At 39.7% G+C, this 25,573-nt stretch overlaps 3 protein-coding genes and 1 long non-coding RNA gene across 9 annotated transcripts in view; 2 read left to right on the top strand and 2 right to left on the bottom strand.

The window, feature by feature from the left end:
* Window positions 1–382: 382 nt before the first annotated feature.
* Window positions 383–11,322, bottom strand: tmem19 (transmembrane protein 19). 3 transcript variants are annotated; one of them, XM_028044019.1, is made up of 8 exons: window positions 11,211–11,322; window positions 6,699–6,846; window positions 5,457–5,570; window positions 2,755–2,892; window positions 2,011–2,087; window positions 1,764–1,941; window positions 777–986; window positions 383–703 (listed from the first exon to the last, which is right to left on the bottom strand). In XM_028044019.1, exons 2-8 carry the CDS (start codon window positions 6,826–6,828, stop codon window positions 543–545), a joined length of 1,008 nt encoding a protein of 335 aa, XP_027899820.1. In that variant the 5' UTR covers window positions 6,829–6,846; window positions 11,211–11,322; the 3' UTR covers window positions 383–542. The 3 variants fall into 3 exon arrangements, with proteins under 3 accessions (XP_027899820.1, XP_027899818.1, XP_027899819.1); XM_028044017.1 differs by lacking the exon at window positions 11,211–11,322 and adding an exon at window positions 8,736–9,065; XM_028044018.1 differs by lacking the exon at window positions 11,211–11,322 and adding an exon at window positions 7,628–8,048.
* Window positions 5,561–13,921, top strand: LOC114161011 (uncharacterized). Its single transcript, XR_003598917.1, has 3 exons — window positions 5,561–5,655; window positions 13,514–13,617; window positions 13,715–13,921. It is a non-coding gene; the product is annotated as an uncharacterized LOC114161011 (long non-coding RNA).
* Window positions 13,922–14,232: 311 nt separating this feature from the next.
* On the top strand, window positions 14,233–18,005 carry kics2 (KICSTOR subunit 2). Its single transcript, XM_028044010.1, has 4 exons — window positions 14,233–14,376; window positions 14,485–14,747; window positions 15,769–16,072; window positions 17,017–18,005. Exons 2-4 carry the CDS (start codon window positions 14,516–14,518, stop codon window positions 17,834–17,836), a joined length of 1,356 nt encoding a protein of 451 aa, XP_027899811.1. The 5' UTR covers window positions 14,233–14,376; window positions 14,485–14,515; the 3' UTR covers window positions 17,837–18,005.
* Window positions 18,006–18,782: 777 nt separating this feature from the next.
* The window catches only part of LOC114161002 (SLIT-ROBO Rho GTPase-activating protein 1-like), a 30,079-nt gene continuing 23,288 nt past the window's right edge, over window positions 18,783–25,573 (bottom strand). The window contains exons 20-23 of one of the 4 annotated variants that reach the window (XM_028044003.1): window positions 25,325–25,529; window positions 23,385–23,516; window positions 21,722–22,055; window positions 18,783–21,536 (exon numbers count right to left, since the gene is read on the bottom strand). In XM_028044003.1, coding sequence (XP_027899804.1) covers window positions 21,114–21,536; window positions 21,722–22,055; window positions 23,385–23,516; window positions 25,325–25,529 — 1,094 coding nt within the window. In that variant the 3' untranslated portion in view covers window positions 18,783–21,113. The remainder of the gene's footprint in view (window positions 21,537–21,721; window positions 22,056–23,384; window positions 23,517–25,324; window positions 25,530–25,573) is intronic. The other 3 variants (XM_028044005.1, XM_028044004.1, XM_028044006.1) reach the window with 3 other exon arrangements.

The raw sequence follows: 25,573 nt of genomic DNA, 5'->3' as shown, positions 1-25,573 counted from the left end.
ATAAACCTTCTTGTAAACCTTGTATTTATAGTTACGTAAATATTTAAAGTTAAAAATAAAAGTACATTTTTTTATTTAAAGAAATAATGTAAAAAAATATTTAAATGTTTAATAAATAAGTTTAAAAAGTTTAAAAATGTAAAAAAAAATGTTGAAAAAAGTAGTTAAGAAAAATTTTTTTTAAACTAATTTGATCCATTATGTATTTGATCTTAATAAAATAAACCTGAACCTTTTGTGCCTCTGAAATTAAAAACATAAAATCCAAATTTCTTCGTGGTGCATTCACTGACCAGATAAAGGTCGGAGTTTTGAGCGTTAAATTCCTGAACTGTTAGACGTGAGGTATGGAAAGCTGTGAAAGATTTAAACAGAGTCGGAGCAGATTTACAAAGAATGATCAGTAGTTTATTAAACTCAGTGATTTTAACTCGTTTTGTGGCGTAAATGATTAAATCGTTTCTCTGCAGGTCGTCGGAATGAATTTACCAAACGATGATGCTAATCCTCATGATCAGAAACACACGGTCCGTATCCCGGGCCTACCGGGGCCACAGGCCCCAGGCCAGGCCCGGCAGGAAGAGCGCCACCAGCACCGAGGAGAACAGGTTGACGGCGTTGTTGTCCATGACGGGCTTCCCGCAGATCCGCCTGGTGGTGGCCGACTCGTAGCTCACCACCTTCCCGATGCTGGAGTCGAAGCCTGCGGGCGCAGAGGGCATCGGCTCGGTGAACGCGGCTTTAACCCGGCGACCAGACGGCGAGCGTTAACTAACCCGAGTACTGCATGTGAGCGCCCAGCAGGGAGTCCAGCATGGAGCCCAGCAGCCCCGCCACGCCACCGTACAGAACCACGGGCCACTGCGGGTCGGCCAGCGGCAGGTCACCCACCGCCAGGAGCTGCGTCGCAAAGTAGGCCACGCCCACTGTGGCCCCGCCCAGGAAGCTGGCCGCCAGTCCGACCGGAGTCACGCCTCCGTTAGTTCCTGGAGGAAAAGGTACAAAACATTCGGGAAGCTTTTAAGGCGCTTTTTAAACTGAAACGATTAATCATGAGTAGTCACAATTAATCGATTATTGAAATAATTGTCAACTAAATTAGTAATCAATCGCTAACTGGAGTACACAGAGTCAAAAACCCAAAATGCTCCAGCAACAGAGAGTTTTCTAAGAGAATATAGAAAATATAGACTGTGTGTTTAGGAAACGATCAATCACAATTAATCGATTATTGAAATAATCACCTCATTTAATAAATTAATTGTTAATTGGAGTATTCAGACTTGGAGGCCATTTGCTGACAGAACACTGAGCAATAAGTTTCAAAAGAGATTATAGAAAATTCAGACCATATTTGTATTTTCAGATACAAAACTATTTTCTAAAAAAGATTTAATTTTTAGAAATGAAACGATTGTTTATCATTTTGTACAGTTTTCACTGCTCTCAGTGCATTGTTGTTGTTGTTGTCAGTCCTGATTAGTAAATTGGTTGACAATCATTTTGTTTAATTTCTAATCTAATCCAGAGTAGATTATCTGTCTGCTGATCAGAGCAGAGAAAATTAGCATCTCTTGAAATTAGTTGATTATTTCAGCAACCGATTAATCTGATTAATCATTTTGTTCTTCTAACACACAAAATCTGAAAAGTGTGGCCTGCATTTGCATTCAGCTGAGGGAAAACCTTAACTTGTTGTTCATTCGTCTCCAGGATGTAGCTCTGGACTTTGACTAGGCCATGGACCTGAAGCGGTGTCTCACCTGCTGGGACTTCCTTCCAGGTGGTGATGAGTCTGGGCTGTGATTGGCTGAGGACCGGCCCCACCTCCGACGCCCAGGTGTCGCCGGCGCTGCAGGCGAGCGCGCCCAGCAGCGACAGGCACATCCAGGAGGCCGAGTACTGCTTCCCGAAGTCGATGGGAATCTCTCCGGGGCCGACCTGCAGCAGAGCGGCGGCGGTGAGCGAGGGGGCGGGGCCTGACGGCGAGCGGCCGGTTCGTGTTTTTACCTCGATCATGTAAAGCAGCGCCAGCTCGGTGGGAACGCCGCCGTTACAGAACACCTGGACCCAGTTCCTCTGGCCGCCTGGCAACAGAACCTTCAGCTTCACAACTTTTAATTTAACAATAAATAATTCCCACTAGTCTGAATCAGAAGTGACCCGCGCCATCTTGGCAGGAAATCGGTGCGAACCCACGGCTTCAGACCAACAAAAAGAAAATATGTGGCCACTTAACCAATGAAAGACAAACATGAACAAAATGGCTGCTGTTGGGCTCGACCCGTATGAGACGGAGAAGGAAAACGATGAGCTGCTCCGATCTGGAACTACGACATAGTTCACTATTCAGTGAACACAATCAACGATTAATCGGATTAATACATACAAACTCTTGGTGTGAATAACCAGGTTCTGCTGACTGGCAGAGTGAGTACAGGCAGTAACAAACATGGAGGCTACATGTTATCTTAGCTAGCAGGTAAAAGCTACTTCAGCTAAGCTAATCTTGCTGGTTCTTCAGTAAGTGCTACAGTAAATATCACTGATATTTATCTTACAGAGTGTAGAGAACTGTAATGTACTTATGATATTTATAAGTTAAGAATGAGGGAAGATCTAGTTCTAAGCTTGTGGCTTGTTTATTGTTGTCATAGCAACTGCCTACCAAGATGGCTGTCAGTTACAAAGCTCCTTGAAGTGCGATGATGTCACAGGAGAACTGTGCGGTTAATTCGTCTCTGATCGTCTCACCTTCTTTGTACTCGGCGTCTATCTTCCTCTTCTTCTCGGCGCCCCACCGGGTCAGCCGGCTGGAGGTGAAGAAGAACGCCAGCAGGGTGGAGAAGAAGCTCAGGTTGGCCATCGTCAGCACGAAGCCCACCAGGAGAGCTGCAAAGGTCAAAGGTGAAGCATGAGGCAATCTGTATATCAGGTTGATTTATCTTTATTTGTCTTCAGTGCCACGGTTCTCTTTAACTCGACTCGTTTTCTGGTCAGACGAGTCACAGGCGGGTCGTTTATAGGAGCCGAGGTGAGAGCACTGCTCAGCATGGTGGTGGCAGCATCATGCTGAGCAGAAAGAGGACTGCCGCTACGTTTTCTAACTGAAAATCAGTGTTTGTGATCTCTGTGGCCACGTTTGAACCATTTGCAATGGGATCTCCAGTAGCAGTCAGTGTTGCAAAATAAACAAAACAACCAAAAACAAAAATAAAATGGATTCTCAGTCTCCATTAACAAAAAATGTACTAGATAAAAACTAAACAACATAAAGCCAAAGTGGAAATAAATACTGCATTCAACCAAAAGAGTGCAGATTATGAAGTCTGTATATTATGTTGCCCTTCAGTAATAATTAGATTTAAATAGAGAAGATGGGCACATCGACTACCTGATGCAATAGTTCACACTACATGATGTTTTGCTCCTATTTTTCCCCTTACAACAATCTTAAAACGTTGGTCTTTCTAAGATTGTGGTTTTTCCAGACTGGGATCTTAACTCCACCTGTTGAATGTGACAGGTAGCCAATCAGAAAGCGAGATTTTTCCTCCGTGCTTTCTGAGGGGAAATTATGGAGGGGAATCCCAAACAGCTGACACTGCGCAACCTGGAGATGATATGTGGAAACAACATTAATGTTTATTCAACATGCAAAGAATATAGAAATGACAAGAGGAGGAGTTGGAGCGAAATTGCTACCGCAGTTGATAAACCCGGTAACTTTTCAGCTGTTCTTCGTTAACGTGACATAAACAGGTTCTAATGATTTTCATTCAGTCAGGACTTTACGCTGACACTAGCAACATGCATTGCAGGTAGACTGTAGTAAAGCATTGATTAATGCCTGGTTTTAAAATTAGTTCACTGAACTTGCAGCCATTATTTTGTGCCCATTGTTGGACACCACACAGCAGGACCGAACATGATCGAACCGTTATATCTAGGATTTCTGTCGGCTAATGTGTTGTCTGTCAGGTTTTGAAAATGGGCCGACAATCAGCCGACAGCTCTAAGATCATGTCGTCTGCGCTGGGCTTTACACTAAGGAAATGAGGTCAGAGGTCAGTGGAGAGCACCGGAGTTGAGCCTTTTTTCATTTGGTGTCATCAACAGAAAGAGAAAAAGGCCGGAAGAGACGATAATGCCGATAATTAAAATGACGTTGATAGTTTTAATTTATCGTACGATTAATTGATTTACCGTTTATCGCGACAGGCCCACGCATCACATAGAAATATGAACAAACATCCACAAAAAGAGCAACCAGAACCAAAGCAGAGCTTCTCCACCATGCTGCCACCACCGTGCCTGACAGTTGGAACAGTGGAGAAAAACTCAGATCCTTCGATCATAACTTCCATCACCCAATAATAATCTGATCAGAAAACATGTTGACAGATAAAAACTCTAGATAGTTTATTTATTTTCCAGAAAAACAGACCAGATTTAGGATTATATCTGAGCCTAAACATCAAATGTTAAGAAAATCCCCAATAAACTCAAACTCATTCACCCGTCATGACACTGTCTTGAGTCAGAGGCATCTTCTTTTACGTTGCAACACTGACTGCTACTGGAGATCCCATTGCAAATGGTTGTCTTTAAAAGTTCATGTAGTTTAATGTTGGAAAATTGTAAAAACAACGTTTCTAATAAATTCATAAAAGGAGAAAATCAGAAGAAAATGACATAGCAGAAAACTAAAATCTTTTCCTCAGCGATCGTAGCTCTGACTGCAGAATGTCGGATCTTCACGCTCAGAATCAGCAGAACCTCAGAGAACAACGATCCTCTGTGTCCAAGTGTTGGCTGACCTCTGACCTTTTTAAAGTCGGCATTCTGCTGCTGTCTAATCTAAATCTGCGGTTGTTTTATGGAAGCAGAATGACGCAAGACGAGGGCAGCTGCAGCCGTTTCAGGCTCAGTGAGGCCACGATGTAAGCAGCGTCTTACCACAACCTTCTGAGCCAAAGCTAAAAATAATCAACCAGTTATTGATTATTATTGGAGGCGTTTTGAACACAGCGAGCGTTGTTTCGTTTCCTAAAAGGTTTCTGCTGCAGTTTGTCATGTGATGAAACGACATGACAGGTTTTCCTGGAAAGGAGGAAATTTGAACCGGATCAAATGGAGAATGTGTCCAGTGACCTAAAGATGTCAGCTGCTTAAATCCCCATTAAAACCACCAAAAAATCTGAATTCACTCATTTAATTCCTGTTCGAATGAAACGGCCAACAGGAATTTATTAGATTTCAGGAACTACAAAGTTTATTTGGCTTGTTCTGATTTCAAATTTAAGTTAAGTGGCCTAGTCAAAGTCCAGACCAAAATCAGATTTAAAAATCTGATCTGCCTGAGTTGGAGCTGTTAAGTGAACAATAACAGGTAAAAAATGTTTGCAGATGAACCAGGAAGTAAAACAGATTCTCTTTCCCTCTGAGCGACTCACCGCCCAGCGCTCCGGACCGGTCCAGGCTGCGTCTCTTCAGCGCTCGGCTCGTCAGCATGAGGGGAACCAAGATGGAGAACAGCCATCGCCATGGCGACACTGGCTGCAGGTTCCCTTTGGGAAACAGAAACGAGCCTCAATATGTGTAGAAAAGAACAGAGTTCAACACTTTTCCCAGGAGAATTCAAGAACATTCCAGGTGAGTTTTCAAGCTTTTCCATTCAGCTCTTTAAATATTCTCCACGGTGGAGGCAGCATCATGCTGTGGGAATATTTCCACTTTCTCAAATTTTTGTGACATTCTGTGAGAATGTACTTATAAAAATGACATTTTGCAGTTCCATAAACTTGGGCTGAAACAATTAATCATAATTAATCGAATATTGAAATAATCGCTAACTAATTTAGCTAATTTTACTAATTTAATTGATTAATTGTTAACTGGAGTATACAGACTAAAAAAGCTGAAAGAATAACATACCTGGAGAAGAAATTAAGAACAAATATTTACATTTAAGTTTAAAAAAAGTCTGTAAATATCTGTGACACAGAACTTCATTAAACTTCATTAAACCAACTTCAACTGCTTTCAACTATTAACCGATTAATGCAAAAATGTATCAATTAATCTACAAGTGATCAATCGTTTACCAGAGGAATGGTTACGTTACTGCAGTTTAGGGAAAACAATGTTTTTTATTATTTTTTTATTATTGTCGTTAAATGAAAAATCTGCAGAATGTGTCAAATTGTTTATTTGATTAATCGATTATTCATCTGAATAATTACTCAAATTGTAAGTTGCAGCCCTAATAAAAAGCAACATTAAATACCAAATTTTAATACTTTAAAAACATCCGGGCGTGCCGTGGTGGCGTAGCGGTTAGCGCGACCCGTATTTGGAGGCCTTTAGTCCTCGACGCGGCCGTCGCGGGTTCGACTCCCGGACCCGACGACATTTGCCGCATGTCTTCCCCCCTCTCCTTCCCCGTTTCCTGTCAGCCTGCTGTCATATAAGGGGCACTAGAGCCACAAAATACCCTGGAGGGGTAAAAAAAACCAAAAAAACATCCACGTAGCTCCAGCTATTAGATATTATTTTCAATATTTTCCAGTGGACTGTTGAATATCCATGACCTGGTTTTTTAACAGCAGCAGCTTCTGATCGGTTCTGGGAAGAGCGCATGGTTTCACGGTTTGGTTTTACGTGATAAGTTCTGAGCTGATCCCGCGGCGGCTCACCGGACATGGCGCTCATGGTGAGCGAGATGATCCAGAAGGACAGAGACAGCGCCAAGGTGACGCACAGCACGATCATATCCGTCATCATCTTGAAGTATTCCTTGGACAGGATGTCGTTCTCAGAGTCCATGATGATCGAAAGGTGCAGCTGCAGAGAACAGATTGTAGGAAACACAGACTAGAGGGGCGCTGTGCAGGAGGGGCGCCAAACAACGGTAGAAAATGTATTTCTTATAGTCGTTTTCTTTAACAGCTGTTATTTCATGTGTAAATGCAAAATTAGATGCTAAATATCTTCCCCTAAAGATGACAAAGTTTGGAAACCATTTCTTTAGACACCAAACTCCACACCAGCTATGAAGCACGGCAGTGGAGGGATGATGATTTGGACTTGCGATGCAGCCTCGTCTTCTCGGTATCTTGAAGTTTTTGAGTGCAGCATTTATTCTGTTTACTAAAATATTATACAGTGAAATGTTAGATAATTAACTCAAACTTTAACGAATAAAAGGATGTGACTGAAGAAATGATTTAAAAAGGACCGTCGGTTTTTGCTGCTGAAGGAAGGTGGATATACAAGCTATTAATTCATTCAAACACTCTTTATGTAATGTTTTAATAAATAAAGTTTAATGTGTTAGGTTGTTTTCGGGTGGTGTCATTAATTTTACTTCGGTAAAAACCTATTTTTGCTCCTCGAGGTGAGGAGAAAAAATAGGTTCGTCTTTAGTTACCCGGGTTGTGAGAATAAATAGCATTTCATCTTCTTTGAACATCTATATATATCTATAGATATATATATAGATGTATATATATATATATATATATATAGATATCTACTCTTGGTTTGATTTTGTCGACCAGTTTGTGGCATTTTAAAACCATTTAACGTTGACAAATTGCGAGATTTAAGACGAGTTTTGACTCACCGGTTTCCGTCGGAGCCATCCTAATCTCCCTCTCGCTGTAACATCTAAATTTAACCGTTTGATTTATTTTTAAACAAAATTAGTTTTATTTCTTCTGAAAATATGGAGACAAATTAACTACTTATAACAGAATGGTAAGAAATAAAACGATCAGCTCCTCGTCTGAAGCTTCGCGATGACCGTTGTCCGGAGGGGAAATAGGCCGGCGGATGAATTTAAGTGCCGGACTCATTTCCGCCAAAAGCTTGACTCTTAAAGCAACAGTAACCATAACGACGCTTCGTATTTAATTTCAGTGTAGCTATTTGTTAGCTTCATGTATTCCATGGATGTAATTTTTTTAAATAAAATAAAACAGTTGCTGGTTCATTTTTCTTCCACAGTGGCTGTTTTACTTTAACAAATATCTAAATCCAGTGTTTGTAATGTCATTAAGATCACCATACTTTGCTTCTGTTTACCTTTAACAACATAAAAATTGTATATAAAATATTTTTATTAATATTTTCTACATTAAATGACATAATTAGTTGTCTGAGGGAGTGCCTTGTGCACATGTTCACCTAACTCTGCAAATTCCTATGAAACTAGTTAGTTTCAGCACCAAACCCTCTTTTTTTAAACTCATAAGGACCAATAAACTTAAATAAATTTATTAGTGTCTAGAAAATGAGCTATTTCAAAAGCCTCTGGAATGTAAAGTCACAAATCAGTAGGCACTGCCCTGTTACCTAGCAACCCAACGAGAGTTCTGGAACGCTTGGTCAGCTGGTTTTACCACTGCATGTACTGTACAATGGCTGCTGAAAAAGACAAGTGTTTTGTTGTCATCTTACCATCCAGAAACCACTTTCTCCTAAAACATCTTCTGAATTGAGAGATTCAGGTGTAATGAACATAGACTTATTCTAACCTGTTCATGAAGCATAATAGGTCACTTTAAACGGTAATAAAACGTAGGCGATGTTCCTTTTTGTAGATTTTGGTGGAAAACCATATTGAATCCATTTGAAAGAGTTTAAAGCAGCAAACGTGCAAAATCTCAGTGTGACCCGAGCAATATTATAGAAAGCTACTGAAAGCACAGGTAGGACATAACAGAGCTCACCATTTTCTCTTGTGCTACTAGCGGCAGGTAGTTCAAAGCTTCATTGGTGAAGATCTGTCTCCGCTGTGGTGCCATGTGATGGGATTACATCCCAACAGCAGGAAGAGCAGCAGAGCACAAACGGCGCTCTGTCTCCAGAAAAATCCCCAGCGGAAACAAATACTCCAATCAGATGACTTTAAACGAAGCTGCCAACAGCTGGTTGGACGTTTCCTGTTCCCATGACGATGCTTTGAGTTTATCATCGTGTTCTGTGGGTCGTGCTGAACTGTGTGCGTTGGTCAGATCAGACAGAAGCTGTTGTTGGAGCTAAATTGGGGACGTAAAGTTTATTCAAAAGAAAAGAAAATTGAAACTGGAAAAAAATATTTGCAACTGAAAAAATATTTTTAGAACTGGAAAAAAGTCTGAAACTGCAAAGAAATTATTTGAAAGTGATGAAAAAAGATTTGGAAATTGAAAATAAGATTTCAAAATTAAGAAAAATTTTAAACTTAAAATATTTTCGAAGCTTTGAAAATAAAAAAATAATATTTTTCAGATTCAAGATTTCTTTTTTCAGTTTCAGACATTTTTCAGTTTCAAAATATTTTTTCAATTAAAATAATTTTTCTTTTGAACAAACTTTATGGCACCAATTTAGCTCCATATAAGCTCACTCATCAGGTCTTGATGCTCAGTGCCTTTTTTTTTTTTTGCGTGGTTCTTTGTTCTAGTTAATCCCAACCTCAGTCAGACTTCTGGGTGAACGGTTCTGACCCAAAGCGACCGGTATGCGCAGAAGAAGAATGGAGACGTTAAACAGCACTGCTCTGTTTATGGCATTAATATGGCCGCCGCGTCTATGGAGGGTTTTAAAGTTTATTCAGCAATGGAGACCGACAGGATTGTCACAAAATCATAGCAAGATGAAGGAAGGCCAGTTAACAGAAACGGCCTTTTGGACGTGGGGTTGGACCAGGACTGGTTGGACTGGGATGTGATGCGTTCACTGACTCAGACTGCTTTCATCAGTCCGTTATTATAATTTTCAGCCATTGTTTACGTCCGGGTTTATTGCGTCTGCGTCTTCTGATGTAGAATTATGACACGTCTCATGCCAATGATGTAAAAGTTGGATAAAAGCGTAGAACTGATAAATGTCCCATAGCTTTCTCCAACTGAACAAGAAACTGAAGTTATTATCTTTGGACCTAAGCAGAGTTAACACACAGCTTCAGTTATTACAGACAGAAACCAGAGGTCATGTTGAAATCTGGGTGTAGTGATGAACTCTGACCTGAACATTCAGAGTCACATAAAGACGGTTACAAAGTCGGCCTTCTGTCACCTGATGAACATTTCCAGGATTAAAGTACTAATGTCTCAGGAAGATCCTGAGTAGTGATGGGAAGTTCGGCTCTTTTCAGGCAGTTGGCAGAAAGGCGTTTCCGTCCTGAAAGATCTTCTTGAACTTTCCCATTGTTCTGGATTTTGATTCGTACGGTGGCCTAGATGGTTCAACAAATACAAAACCCTCGACATAACAACACGATTCAGAGTTGTTCTGTTAACTTCTGTTTCAATATTATTTATGTTGGGATTTTGTTGGTACAATTTTTGACTTAGTTGTTTTTACAAATTCTTTTTGTGTGTGTTGCCTAATTATTTCCTCCTGGAAAAAATACCAACTCAAATACATAAAGTCAAAAATGAATATAATATTGATGCTCCTTATGAGCAGATTAAAACTTCTAACCAGACATGCTGATTGTTCTGTCAAATATCAGAGAAAAACTAAACTTATAGAGGCAGATGGGTTTTAGCTAAATATCACCACAACAAAGAAATGAGTTTCTAATTGGAAATTCTGCATCTGGATGTCCAAAAACATTATTTTGCCATAAAAATAAGATACAAGGATTAAGATTAGCATTTCAGCAGGAGGGTTGGATGTTTTTTTATAAGTACATCACATTAAAAAGGAACATTAATAAAGACAGCATTGAAAAGTAAGAAAACACCTATTATAGAAACAAATCTGCCAAATTAGTTTGGAAAAATTAACTGAAATTTGAAAAAATTTCAGTTAATGTGGAATTAACTGAAAGTTAATTTCAGTTAAAATGGTATAAATGTGTTAAACAGAACCTGCCAGAATCCCAGATAAAAATCAGTATAGAAAACTAAAACCGGGTGGACAGAAAGGAACCCGAAACCTCTCTAGCGTTTCAAACAGGAATGGAAAAGGCAAATTAAAGTTGACAAAAATAACAAAACCCACCTTAAAACAATTAAACAAGAAGGAAAATCACCTAATAATTGACTAAAAAAGATTGTATTTATAACGGCAGAGTTTATTTTGCTCTTTGAAATATCAAATGAGTCATTTTAAAATTGGTAGCAGGCTTTACTTTAGGATAGTTACACTTTAAAAAGCTAAGAAATGAGCCGAGATGATGCTGAATCACATGACTGCAGAGGGATTTGACCTACCGCGCCAAGAAGTGTTGATGGAGATGAGAGGAAATGTGGTTTGAGATTTTTTTAAGCAGCTGGCTGTTTTTAAATGGAGCGAAGATCCTCCCCCTCTGGAGCCAAATTCAGGGAACGTTTTATTAGCATCCACAGGATTCATAAAAGAAACACTGACCACGTTATTAAAATGACGTTTTCACGCAGCAGTTTAGGGAAATCCTGGAGCGTTCACAGAAATGGGTGATATTTTTAATTACAACACATGCTTTCCAGGGAAAGCTTGGTCTTAATCTGATTTCTAAATACAATCAAAGTTCTGTAACCACTACTTTCAATAATTATAAATCCAGACAAATATATATATATACAAAAATCTATTTTTAAATAATTATTTATTGAGAGAAAAGAAGCGATCCAAACCAACCTGGTCCTTAATGAAAACAAATTCCTGCTCTCATTAAATTGTGAATAAGCTGTGAACAAAATTTGACCCAATTTACCAACAAACCACTTTCTGATTAATATGAGTTACCTTTTGTAAAGTTACACTGTCAATAATTACAGCAATAACTTGGGTTAATTTTTCCATCATATTTTCAACATGTTATTTAGATTCAAGCTAAATATTTATTCTAAAATCAAATATTTAGCTCTAAACTAAATATAGTTATCAAATGTAATAATTACATAGTTAGCTAACTAAATAGTTACCTAAAACGCTAAAGAAAACTAGCTTCAAAATAATTATTGAGCTCTGAGTTTTAGTTAAAGCTAAATACTTATTAGCAAGCAAAGTATTTAGTTCACAAGCTAAATGTTTATCTCCACACTAATGATCAAACTAAATAATTAATTTGAAGCTAAATATTTAACTTGATGGCTAATTATATAATTTTCTAAGTAAATATTTTGCTAGGAGATAAATATTTAGTTTATCAACCTAAATATTTATCTTTAACAAAATATTTATTTTGAAACAGTGACATTTATAAATGAAGGAATACTAAGGTTATTTTTCTTCTATGATGGGCAAAATAACCAAATCATTGCTGTTGATTTTTGACTTTGGCTTTACAAACTGCACTCCTTGGATTAAAATCAAACAGAATCTAGAAATGATTTACATAGAGCATGAATTAGGCTAAAAACCTCCAAAAGCAACACATCGCACCCAAAACTAAAGATAATCAAGAACAGATGAGACCCAGAACAAACTTAGAAGATTGATTGTAAAATCTTTGTTGTTTTGGTCTTTACAAAACAACACAAATGGACATATCCAAATAACCGACATCTAAAGTTACTGATGAACAGCAGCTCTCATATTAAAGCTCTTTATTGTTTTATTTTTTTACTGCTGAATACAAGGACACAAAGTATCTTATTTCCACGAATTATTCCAGTGGAGCTCCACGCAGAATAAGTTTTAAAAAAAGACAAAGACGACTGATTCCCATTATTCTAATCATTCACAGTGAAGAGACATAATTGCATTGGCTCCACTTCTGTGGGACAAACCAGGATTCTCTGAAGAGGAAAATGATTTTGTTTCTAAGATAAAGTCAGACCAGCAGACAGATTCATGAGGTTGTTGCTGTTTTTGCAGATATTTCAGGAAACTTGGGAATAAATTTCAGTTTATGTACTCATGAGATAAATCTATTTGAAAGAATCTGACTGAGACAAAAGAAGCGATCAAACCATTTAAAGGTACTATGTTTAACTTTATGCATAGTAATCGAGGTGAGCGGGTTTCCCGACACACTAATCAGTTCGGTCACTAAGTACATTTTAGATGGAGTTAACGTAGCTTATAGCATCATGCTATAACTTAGCATTATAGCATGAGCTGGTTTGTTCTGGTTAGCCTGGTAACATAACGTTACCTTTACGTTACTAACTCTGGTGTTTTATATAACTGGCATATTGCAACCTTATAAGTTACGTGTCTGTAAATGAGGTGAAAGAAAGGAAAATATGGTGGTGTTATTTTTTGAGCTGGTTCGGAATTAACATTAGCTAAGGTGCTAATTTTACCGTTGAAGGTTTTAGCTTGACTTTTGCCGCTTAATCTTCCTCGGGCGGCTTTGGGTTGAGATGAGCTCAGTGCTGAATGTCTGTTAGCATTGTTGTAACATCCTTTGTATTTATATAACCTTAACTGATATTTGATCCCCCCCTTTTTTTTTTTTTTTACATCTAATGACTTCATTTGTTTAAACCATGACCTTGCAAATGTTAAAAGTGCAGATTAGCTACGTAGGTCAGCAAGGATGAATTTCTAACTTTGTTCTTTTTTTTTTTTTCTTTCTTTTCTTCAGATGACTTTTTTTTAACTCCCAAGCTTTTTCCCTCCAAGTGGCTGTGCAGTTCTGTCCTGCTGACTGCTAACATAGCTTCATCTCTTCAAAAGACAAGACAACAGGTAAAAAGACAGCTCTTCAAACATATTTGATTTGAAAATGTAGATAACTTCCTGACCATCTTATGACCTCCCACATTGTCTGTCTTATTCTTTACAGTTCAGCTTCCACAAGATGGATCCCACTGATTTTGTTTGACGAATGGAATAAAAGTTTTTCTGATGTAGGAAATGTGTTCTATGGGTTTGTTGTTTTACAGCACATTATATTGTATTGTGACATTGTTCTTTATGACATTGCGAATATATAAATGGATTTTATTTCTACAAATCTGCTGAAAATAAATACCTGTTGTTATTCACAGTACTTGGACTAAAAATTCTTTTATGAAATTTTTTGGTTTATGGTAAAATATTCTTATATTTAAAAAAAATGTAAACTTTAATTTACAGTAAACCTGACATTATGTTGTGAAACAAGTTTACAGTAGACCAGCTTTACTATAAAATACAATTACAGTATTATACTATAAACTACATTTACAGTAAAGCAGTTATAACTGTAAAGCACACTCACACTATAAACTATAGTTATACTATAAACTACTACAAAGGTATTGCAGTCGCGGTGAGCGGGTTTCCCGACACACTAAGCAGTTCGGTCGGATATTATTCTCACCTCCGGTAACACTGAGAGTCAAAGGTTTTTCATCAGACACCGTCAAAGTTCAATCGCTTTCTTCCCAGGAGTTTGTTTGACCCTCTTAGCTTCCCGTAATGTTTACATCCGGTTTAGCCAAAATGGCGTCGGAACGATAAACGGTTAGCTAGTCTAACACTTAAAACAACATATTTGTTTTTCCAGCTCATATTAGTCACATTTCTTAGTTTAATATGAATATTTACGCTCTTTTCTCGTGTAAATCTCAGCCTGTTAGCTAACACCGAGCAGCCCGGAGCCATGGCGGAGGCGGAGGAGCTGCGGCCCGTCCCGCGGGAAAGAGCCATCCTGGAGAGCTTCTTCGCTCAGCTCGGGATGTTCTCCTTCGACCGGGCCAAGGACTACGTGGAGAAGGAGAAGGACAGCAGCCGGAGCTCCGGTGCCATCTGGGGCTCCCTGCTGGCAGCGCTGGCTCACCTGGCGGCCGCGGAGAAGGTGTACCACAACCTGACGTTCCTGGGCCAGAAGCTGGGTAACCGCCCAGCTGGAAGAACCGCTTTAAACATGGCCGAGAAATAATTAAAATCACAAATGAGGCCGAATAAATTAAAAACTAACCTTTAAAGATATGACACACCGACGGGCAAAACATTATGACCATCAGCCTGTTTATCGTGATGCTTTATTGAACTGTGGAGACATTTAGTGCCACTTTTCTTTGCAAAGTAGTTCAATTTAATTCAAAGTAGAGCATTTTCTAGCATGAACGGTCTATTTAAGGTCCAAACTTTAAGTAGGCCATTCACAAACCTTCTCTTTATGTAGCCAGAGTTGGATTTGCTGAGCCGTGTTGCCAGATCTTGAAAGACATAAAAAGCCCAACTGGCAACCCACCACATTCTGTACAACATTGATCATTTATAAAGAGCATAAATGTTTTCATTAGCAGCAAAATTATTGCTAATACTGGTACTAAGCACTTTTCTGGTTAAAACATTTTGAATAATAGAAATGATTTGAGTAAACTTTACTCTGATAAAAAATTAATTTTACATATGTATCTCATGGAAAAGTAACGTTTTTTATGCTTCTCTGTATATTGACTTTAAGATAATTAACTTTTCTTAATGTTAAAATTTGTTTGATCTGAGATGTTTAATCAATCAAGTTAATTTGTGTAGCACATTTCAGCAGTTCAAAGTGCTTCACATCATAAAAATATGCAACCAGTAAACGTTACATTTTGTCAAGTGCTGTCTCATCAAAATGTTTGTCAATATTTCATTGATTATGGTTCATTAGTAACTATAACAGGAGGGTTTATAGTTGTAGATTTAAAGGAACTCAGTAGTTAAGTGGGAAATATTATTTTAACACAGTAAAAGTTGCTGAATGCGGCCACCAGGTGGCGCTGTAGTTGCTGCATTAAGATGCGACAATCTGTCCAAATCAGCAGCTTTGAAAAAAGAAAAGAGGTTTTTGATCTTAGTGGGACTTTTCTGGTTAAGGTGAAATTTAAAAACTAGTGATTTTCTCTGGTTTTTCCTGTACAGGCGGCCAGTCGTTCTTCAGCCGGAAAGACTCCATCCGCACCGTCTACACATCGCTGTACAACGAGCTCAGAAAGGTGGTGACCGTGGGGCGGCACAGCCAACCCGCCGCCTCCTCTTCATCCTCCTCCTCCTCCCTGGAGGACCTCCTGTCCCACCTGTCGGAGCAGCTCTGCCACTTCACCCAGGCCCGCATGGAGATGGCCGACCTGTACGAGAAGCTGCACTCGCTGGGCACCCAGAAGAGCGTGAACTCAGAGGAGCTGGTGTCCACGCTGGAGGCCGCGCTGCACAAATACAGAAACAAGTCAGTATCTGAGTCGGTCGGCAGCGCGAAGCTTGAGGATAAACTCATGTAGCAGCGTTGGGCTGTGTTAGTTTAAATGATTAACTACCTCTGCAGCATGAAGCATGTTCCAGCTATATTTAGAGGAGCAGAAGCTCCAGGAGAAAGTGACACATTGAGGTCGGTGGAGGGAAAAAAGCAGGAAGAGTTTCCTGTCAGCGAAAAGTTGACCCACTGCAGAAAATATCCAAAACAAAACGTTTTCCCCACATTGTTCTTTTTAGGACTGAAACAATGGATTATTGTTAACTGGAGAATACAGAGAAAACGGACAATTTGTGAAATAAGAACATACTAAGAGCTATAATTACGTCAAACTTGTACAAACATGTATGCATTTTGCACTTAAGAAAAAAACCCTCATAATAGGTTTAATTGGTTAATCAAAAAACTAGTCAACAGATCAGCCCTACGTCGTAATCGAGCAGGAAGGCTGGAGCTTTTCATGTTTGTGTAAAAAAATGTTTAGCTGCAGATTCATCCTTTGCTACAAATGGTCAAATGTTTCCTGAAGGAAATTGTTTGCTTTTTTGTCTAATATTGTAAAAATGATCTTTAGTGGTTAAATAAAAAATCTGCAGAATGTAAAAATGTTTTAGGTTGATCAGTGAATCGTCAGAAGAATCAATTAAACCAGAGATGATTACTTGATTAGTCTGAAAGAAAAAACATTTAGCAGATTTTTTATTTGTCAAAATAATCAATTAATGAATGAAGCCTGTGACAATTAATAAATGAATCATCAGAAGAATTGATTAATCAATTAAGTCTGTGATGGTTAATCATAAGAAAAATCAGTTACTACAATAACCCTTAGCTCTAGTTTGCTATAAAGTTGTTGTACCTGGACCAAACCTGTGCTCGTTAACCTGACCAGAACCGCCCTCTGCCCGGTTCGGCTCCAGGTTCCACCACCCGATCCTGGCCCGGGTGGAGGAGGGCTTCCAGACGGAGGTGGACGTGGTGACCCAGCTGCTGCGCTGCCAGGCCCAGGTGTCCGAGTGGCACTTCCTGCCCGCGCTGCTCAGCCTCCACGGCGCCCACGCCAAGCTCACGGCCTGGGCCCAGCTCTTCCAGCGCCAGAAGGAGACCCGGAAGAACCTGTTCGGCGGCCAGTCCCAGAAGGCCGTGCAGCCGCCGCACCTGTACGTGTGGCTGCAGCGCTTCCACGCCACGCTGCTCGCCAAGTTCAGCTTCTACTTCCACGAGGCTCTGAGCCGGCAGACGGCGCCGGGCGACATGAGGACGCTGATGGCCCGCGCCGCGCCGGACTTCTACGGTAAGATCTCCGCCTTCATCCGGAAGCACGACGCCAGCAACGTGTCGCTGGTGTTCGACAACCGCGGCTCGGAGAGCTTCCAGGGCCACGGCTACCACCACCCGCACTCGTACCGCGAGGCGCCCAAAGGGGTGGAGCAGTTCCCGGCGGTGGTGTCGCTGCCGTCCGGCGAGCGGCCGCTCACCCACTGGCCCAACGTCATCATGATGATGAGCGACCGCGCCGCCGAGCTCAACACGCTCGACAAGGTGGTGCAGTTCTACGACGACAAGGTCCAGAGCACCTACTACCTGACCCGGCCCGAGCCGCACTTCACCCTGGTGGTCATCTTCGACGGCAGGAAGTCGGAGAAGGACCAGCACATTACTTCCTTCCTGCAGGAGATCTCCGGGTCGCTGCGGAACTGCAAACCGTTCAGTATCCTGAAGCCGGGATCCAAGGGGTGAACCACTTCCTGTCTGAACTCACGACGGGTCCAAACGGATCTCTGACCAAAAACATTTCAGCTCCCGATCCGTTTTATCGCTTAAAACTAAGAACACTAAAAACAACCAAACTTCAAACCAGTTTTATAGTTTTACAAACCAAATAAAGTTTTCTGAAGCTTCTTCTGTCCGAAATGTTTTTCTCTGGTTCTTTAAGATGAGATTAATTTATTCATTTTAGGATTTAGTGTTTACGGATCATCATTCCTCCTTCACCGTGTTTCACATTTGAACAGTTTCAAATGTGGAAATTTTGTTTCATTGATCCAAATATCCAGGAACACAAGAGGACAAAAAGCTGGAAATATGACTTTAATCTCAGAATTATAACATTTTAAATGAATCATTTTCTGAATTTTCACTTCAGTCTTAAAATTGTCATTAATCTCAGGATTCTGACCTTAATGTCAGAGTTATAACTTTTTAAATTAATTATGACTTTGATCTCAAAACTATAACATTTTAAATAAATTAAATCTGACCTATCACTTTTTAAATTTATAGTAATCTCAGAATTCTGACCTTAATCTGAGAATTATGACATTAAACTTAAAATTGTAACTTTTTTAACTTACTTCTGACAATCTCAGAATTTTGACCTTATTGGAATTATGACTTTAATCTCAAAATGTTTTTCATTAATTCTGACCTTAATTTGTGAATTCTGACTTTAGGCAATTAGTTAATTCTGATCATAATCTAAGAATTAATCTTAATCTCATCATTATAACTTTTTTAATTAATTGGTTAATTTTGACAGTGACCTCAGAGTTCTGACTTCTATTAAGGATTATGAATATAATCTCAGAATAATGCAATTAACTGTGACCTTAATCCCATAATTCTAACTCTTTGTCTACTTTAATCTCAGGATTCTCAGTAAGTCTGGACAGGAAGAGGCGATGTGTCTGTGGCTTGAATGCTAATTTATTCAGGTTGATTTATGATATAAATACAACACATTGATACAATCCATTTGGCTATATGAGCTCCGACTTTCAAATACAGCAACACTGACAGACAGAAACCGATTCTGTTATCAAACACATTCAGAGAGAGCTCCCCCTTCTGGTAAAATGCACCAACATGTCATGATGCTACATGCCAAGGACACAATCCTATACATCAAAGTGCAATGTCACAATGGGTTAATGATAAAGTCATAATTCAGGAATCTACTAAACACTTTTATGAATATCTCATTTGGAGTGCTGCTGCTCTTTCAGTCAGGACATGCGCGAGTGAAAGGAAGAGGACTGGGGCCGCTGGCGAAAACTGAAATTAGGACTTTAATCTCTGAATTCTGGAAACAGAATTCTGACGTTAATCTAAGAATTCATATTTTAGAATTCTAAGAAAAAGACAAAAATCTGACTTTAATCTTTTGAATTAAGAATTTGATCTCAGGATTCTGAGATCAAATTCTGACTTTTATTTCAGACTTTGATTTCTGACGAAACACAGATTTGTTTTTTCCTCTGAATTCTGTGAAAAAGTCTTAAATTCTTCTGTCCCAGTTTCTATAATCCTCTTCTAAATGAGTGGATTCACAACTCCCAAAAAACACAAGGGTTTAAAAAAAAGGCACTTTCACCAACACACACACACACACACACGCACACACACACACACACACACACACAGAGCCCGGTCCAGTTTAACACTTCACATTCACTGTGCTGTTCAAGTGTAGTTTTTGGGCGTCTTCACACACGGAGCCCCACCCTGTTAGCTTATTGGAGAATTTAAGGTTAACTAGTGACATTAGTGTAACACACACACACACACACACACACACACACACAGAGAAGAGGTGGCATGCTTTTTGCACTCAGGTTGTCGACTTGCAGTCGTGTGTTGTGGCACTCAAGGCAGGCATGAATTATCTATTCTGCACTTACAGGGGAGCACGACGAGGGCGGGCGAACACACACACACCGACACACACGCACTAGCTGCGTTTACATTTTTACATTGTCCTTAAAATTGCACAAATTGAAATGACAAAAATAAATAAAACACGGCAGTTTTGAAAAAACATGTTTTTCTAGTTTTTGCGCTCAGATTATTTGTCTTTTCCGCTGTTTTGAAATTAGCGTATTTCATAAAAAGGCGATGGAAACACATCACACAAGTCATGTGATCAACAGCAGGATGTTACTACTGGTGGAAACAACAAAGAAGACAACAGGAAGTGGTAAGACGATGACGGCGTCCTTCCACTTATTTACGTGTGATTTTAATTGTTTTTACTTAATGGATGGATGATTACGAATTAGTTTTTTCTCTCCACATTAGCAGAATATCTGCAGAGCTTTGTACACATTTGTAATAGAAACGTCATTAATAGCTGCGTTTTCATTGTCTGTAAAGTTTAGCAAATTTTAATTACGAACATAAATTTGCTCAATGGAAACACGGCAATTTAAAAAAACTCAATTTTTATATATTTTTTTAAAGTTGCTGCACTAGGAAGAGGTGGTTTTCAGATGTATTGGAATTATCATATTTGATCAAACTGAAGGAAACATCGCATCATGTGATTAACAACTGGACTTACCATGTGAACAAACGTATTTCGTCTGATTTTCTTGAATTGTTTCTTATTGTGAAATTGTGTTTTTTCGATGTGGGTATAATACCAATAAAGGTTTGCAACGGAAACGCAGCCAGTGCCTCGCTCAAACAAACGAGAACAAACGGAGGAGGAGCCGCCGCCTCCTGCAAACACAAGAAGGCCGCCACCCAACATTCAGTAAAGATGGCCGAACAGTCGTTAAAAAGCTGAACACATTCATTAAAGTTGTGTTTTTTCTGTCACCGAGCGCCAGGCTGAGCGTAGCAGCGGAAACCGTCCAAGTCCTCCATTAGCCGACCAATCGGGCGGCGGATGCAGCAGCCAATCGGGTGTCTTCTGGGACACGACATTCACTTCACTGAAACTACGTTTTACGGGACTTTCCGCCTCACCAGCAGTTCTTTTAGCTAACCTTTGATTAATGCTTCGATACATGGAGAAAGAAAACTCCTACACACCAAGAGAGTACACACCAACCTGACGACACAGAAATATCATGGCATATCATATCATAGGTCATGTCATAGATTATAATTTGTTACTACATTAAAAGCCTTTCCTACCCTTTCTACCTTCGTGTTGATTAGAATCGTTAGCGGTACCCTGATCTCCTTCTGGCCCAGTTTTGGCCCGGGTCGGCCTGATTCGGCCTGGTTTGGCTCACATGGTGCAGGATTTGTCCAGCGGGGGCGCCAGAGGCGGGGTGCTGCTTTTGGGGGGCACCGCGGGTTTGGGTCTCAGGGCGGGGGGCCGCAGCGGGGCGCCCATGCGGGCAGCCGCCACCGGCTTGAAAGAGCCCAGGGCGTCGGGGGACGGGTTGGCGGGCCTGGGCGGGCCGGGCAGCGGGCTGATGGGGCTCATGGGGCTGAGCGGGCTGGGGGTGCCGGGCGTCCCCGGGGTGCCGGGCGTCCCCGGCGTACTGGGCGTACTGTGAGGGCTAGGCGACTCGGAGGAGCAGCTGGCGACCGGGCCGTTCTTCACCTGATCCAGTGTGTCCAGAACCACGTCAGGCGCCGGCCGGCGGTCCGGCCGCTCCAGCTGCCGCAGCTCGCCCAGGGCGACGCTCACCGTCTCCTCGATGTCCTGCAAACAGGAAGTTCACTGATTAACCGAACGGCCGGACAGCTAGTCAGTTTACTTTACTTAAAAAACATCATAAAAATGTTCCATGTCATAAAAGAGAAAAATGAAATGTGATGTTTTGTCGGGTTAGGAACCAGTATTTAGTGTTGTGTAGGCATTTGCGTTGGGATCGGTGGTACCAGTACCTGGGCCAGCGTCTCGGCGTCCATCACTCTGGATCGCAGCGAGTCGCTGAAGCTGTGCTGCCCGCTGCTGGAGCGCCGTATGGGCGTGTCCTCCGGCCTCCGCAGCGAGTCGTGGCGGCTCACCGTCATGGTGACGGCGGCGGAGCGGCGCCGGCGCTCCGGGCTGTCGAGGGGCGGGGTCATGCCCTGGCCCCGCCCTAGGAGGAGATCTCTGGGGCTGAAGTGACCCGTCACGGGCGGAGAGCTCCGCTCCATCACGCCGCTGTTGCCGTGGTTATCGTTGGAGCGACAGAGAGGGCGGCGGAAGAGACCGTCGGTTCGTTTCCTCCTGTGGCTGTCATCAGGAAATTACGAAGGTAACTTTACTTTAAAAAGTCTTTATGCAATATTTAATTCAGGTTTCTAATAATGAGAATAGAACATTGGCGTCTAATTAAATCAACTATTTCTGCTGATAGACTGGTTCTATTGCTTCTATCTTTGTTTCTGAGCAAAGTTTGACATTTTCAAGTTAATTTTTGTTCTGCCACATTTAGCCAAAAAGCTTCTCAGTGCTGCCCTCTTTGGGTTGAAGAGTGGCTACTGCAGTTAATTCATCTTTATGTCACTCCGCTCAAATTTATCACTCAACTTTTGAAGTTGCTGCAAGATCTGAAAAGTCGCTAAATTTAGCGACACAGTGGATAAATTGACAACAGTTGTTTTCCCGTTCGGTTCTCAAATTTAACCACGCCCCTTATTGTCTACAGACGCCGCCCACTTCTGGGGTTTTTTTTCAAAAGGGGGCGGAGCTTTCTGCCAAGACTTTTATTTATTTCCCTTCCACTTTAGAAATCCTTATTAGAAATGAGATTAAATCCATTTCCATGTAGTTGCCCCAGAATCTGCTGGTTGTTGTAGTTTTGAATTTGTTTAGTTGTAGTTTTCATGACGGCTTATACTTTTTATGACATTTCTGTTGTTTCCTTGTTTTGTTTTTAGTTTTATTGACTCATTTTGTGTGGCTAATTTGTAAAACCTTTGTTTGATTTTAGAAAGACAAATTGTGCATTTTCCAGAGAAAACAGTTGAAAAAAGCCTTTAATTCTGGTGCATTTACAGAAATGTCATCTAATGTTTATTCTCCCGAGCAGAGCTAGGCCAAGATTTTAATTACGACAATGAAGTCAAAATGATACGGGAATAAAACGTTGCCAGAAAAAAGTTGGAATATTAGTAAAGTAGTAATTTTATGAGAACTCCAGCACAAAAAATAAATGAGAAATGTAGATAAGGAAATATTCAATCTATTAACAAATCGGCACCAAATCTTTTCTTAATATTAAAACTTTTTTCCCCTAAAATTGAGTTTTTATCTTGCCAATATTATAACTATTTAATTCACTTAAATACAGAAATTTATTTTAGCCTGGCCCTAATACTCCATTGTCCAATAAACAAAAGGGAAGATTGAAATAAAAGCTACTTTTTAAAAAAGAAAATAAAATCCTTTATTTTTCAAAAAAGGAAGCAAAAAAAAAGTTGCATCTGGTTTGAAAAAACATCTGAGTTTTTATTTCTAAGCCGCATCGTCCGGCCTGTTTCATAGATAATAAATCTTTTTTAAGCGTTGAGATCTGCAGGTGTTTACAGGTGAGACAGGAAGCGGGTTTCCGTGTCTGACCTGTTGAAGTTCTCCGGCGGTCTGATGTCGGTCGGGGAGCTCAGCTCGCTGCGGGACCGCTTGTCCTCGGTGCTGCTGCTCCCCCCGTCGCTGTCGGCTTTCTGGCTGAGCGTATCGGACATGGCATCCGCCCTAAAGACACAGAGCACGACTCAGTCGGGACAAATTGCTGCCGAGGCAACAAAACGCTCCGATCATCAATGAAGTGATCAATAGCAGAGAGGCTAGAGACTCCCTGAGTCCAATTAGTCTGTTAATCAACAGGGAGAAGATCCAGTTAGCAACAAATCCACTCAAATCCATCAGAGCAGATCATCAATTAATCACACACTAATTACTGTTTTACTGTAAAACAGCTGGAAAGAAAAAACATCAAAAAACTGATTAATAATAATTATTTGAAACAGAAAAAAGCAAGTAAAAAATACTGAATTGATGCAAGTATTTCAACAATAATAATATTAATACGAGTAAACCTTGATTAGAACATTAAAGAAAATATACATTCATTTTAATAATTGTTTTATTGATTTTTTAAACTTTATTTCCATATTTTGAAGAATAAACATGTAAGACTTTAATAACATTAATAGAGATAATTAGTAGTTAATTAGTATTAGACTTACTATATTGTCATTGCACAAAGACAAAACAGTCAATTTGTTAACAAAATGTCAAATAGTCAATTTTAGATTCAATTTAAATGTTAATAAATTTTATAATTTCACTTTTTTCATAATTTCTGTTTCAAAAAAATTTATTTAGGTAATTTAGGAATTTCAGAGAGAAAAATAAAACAGATTAAGTAAAAAAGGAGAAAAAACACTAATTAATTTAAAATGAAATAATTATATTAAAATAATATACATAACAAAAATAAAATATATTAATGTTGCTTTCATTTAATATGAAAATGTGTTAAAAATTTAACTAAAAGAAATGAGAGTAAATGGACTGAACTCAATAAGAAAAAATTAAGTCTGGAGTGAAAATAAAAAACAAAGATTAAATTCATCTGGAGAAATCAATTAGAATTTCATAGATTTGGTGTGAAAATAGATTAAATTTAATCAAAAATTAAACAATATTGAAATGAAAAAATGAAAAGAAATCAGATTAAAAATATTAAAACAAAACAAATTAAACAGAATAAAATACATCAGTAGATTAGCTAAAATAAGATACAATTACATATCACAGTCATTTAATAAAACTACAACATAGCATGCATATTATGTTTCTGATGTATTTTCAACTTGCATTCGTATGTTGAAATGTGTGTTATGGTTTCTCAATTTATTACATCTACACAAAAAAATGCAAAAAAGAAAAACATGAAATGTGACACATTAATTTTGTTATGCTAATCAACAATAATTAGGGTATTCTTAAGGTCAGATGTGTCAAACTCAAGGCCCGGGGGCCAAATTTGGCCCCACATAATTTTTTTATGGCCCTCTAGACAGAGGCCTTCAAAATAAAGCCTTCAAAATTACAGTTGTGTGCCTAAATATTATTTGATTAATTAAAGTGTTTTTTTCCTGTCAGATTACATCAACGTGAAAAAAGTTTAATATTGTTTAACAGATTCATCAAATGCAGAAAAATCTATTTATTCATATTTGAACAGTTTAATATGTAGGTTTATTGATAAATGTTGCCACATCTAGTCCTTTGAGTATATTCATGATCTTGATGTGGCCTGAAATAAAAATAACTTCCACAGCCCTGCTTTAGGTAATGGCGATATGTATAAATATATATTCTAAAATATTCAAAATGTTTGTTTTATAGTTTAATAATAATAAAAATAACAATAGATATGTTTTGAAATGTGAATAAATTATTCAATCAACTGAAACGACATGTAAAAAACCATCTGTTTTTGAGTTCTAAAGCATAATTAAGAAGTGATATTGTAATGTCGGACGTGTACAAACCATTTGGGACTGTTCACTCGCCTGTCCTTCACCACGATGTACTGATGAGGCACCAGGCCGCGGCTGCCGTTCAGCCGGCCCTCCCACCAGTCATGCGACGCGCGCTGGAACAGCTGCAGCGACGCGCCCTTCTTGAAGGACAGCTCGCGGCCGGACCGGCCCACGTAGTCGAACCGGGCCACCGCTTCCACGGCCTCGCCCTCTGCTGGGGAGAGACCAGGTGAGACACGGAGGTGAGGCCGACGGCAT

Source organism: Xiphophorus couchianus, chromosome 17 (genome assembly GCF_001444195.1).
Source record: "Xiphophorus couchianus chromosome 17, X_couchianus-1.0, whole genome shotgun sequence".
Classification (NCBI taxonomy): domain Eukaryota; kingdom Metazoa; phylum Chordata; class Actinopteri; order Cyprinodontiformes; family Poeciliidae; genus Xiphophorus; species Xiphophorus couchianus.
The sequence above is the reverse complement of the archived record's forward strand: the minus strand, read 5'-3'. Positions and strand labels throughout refer to the sequence as shown.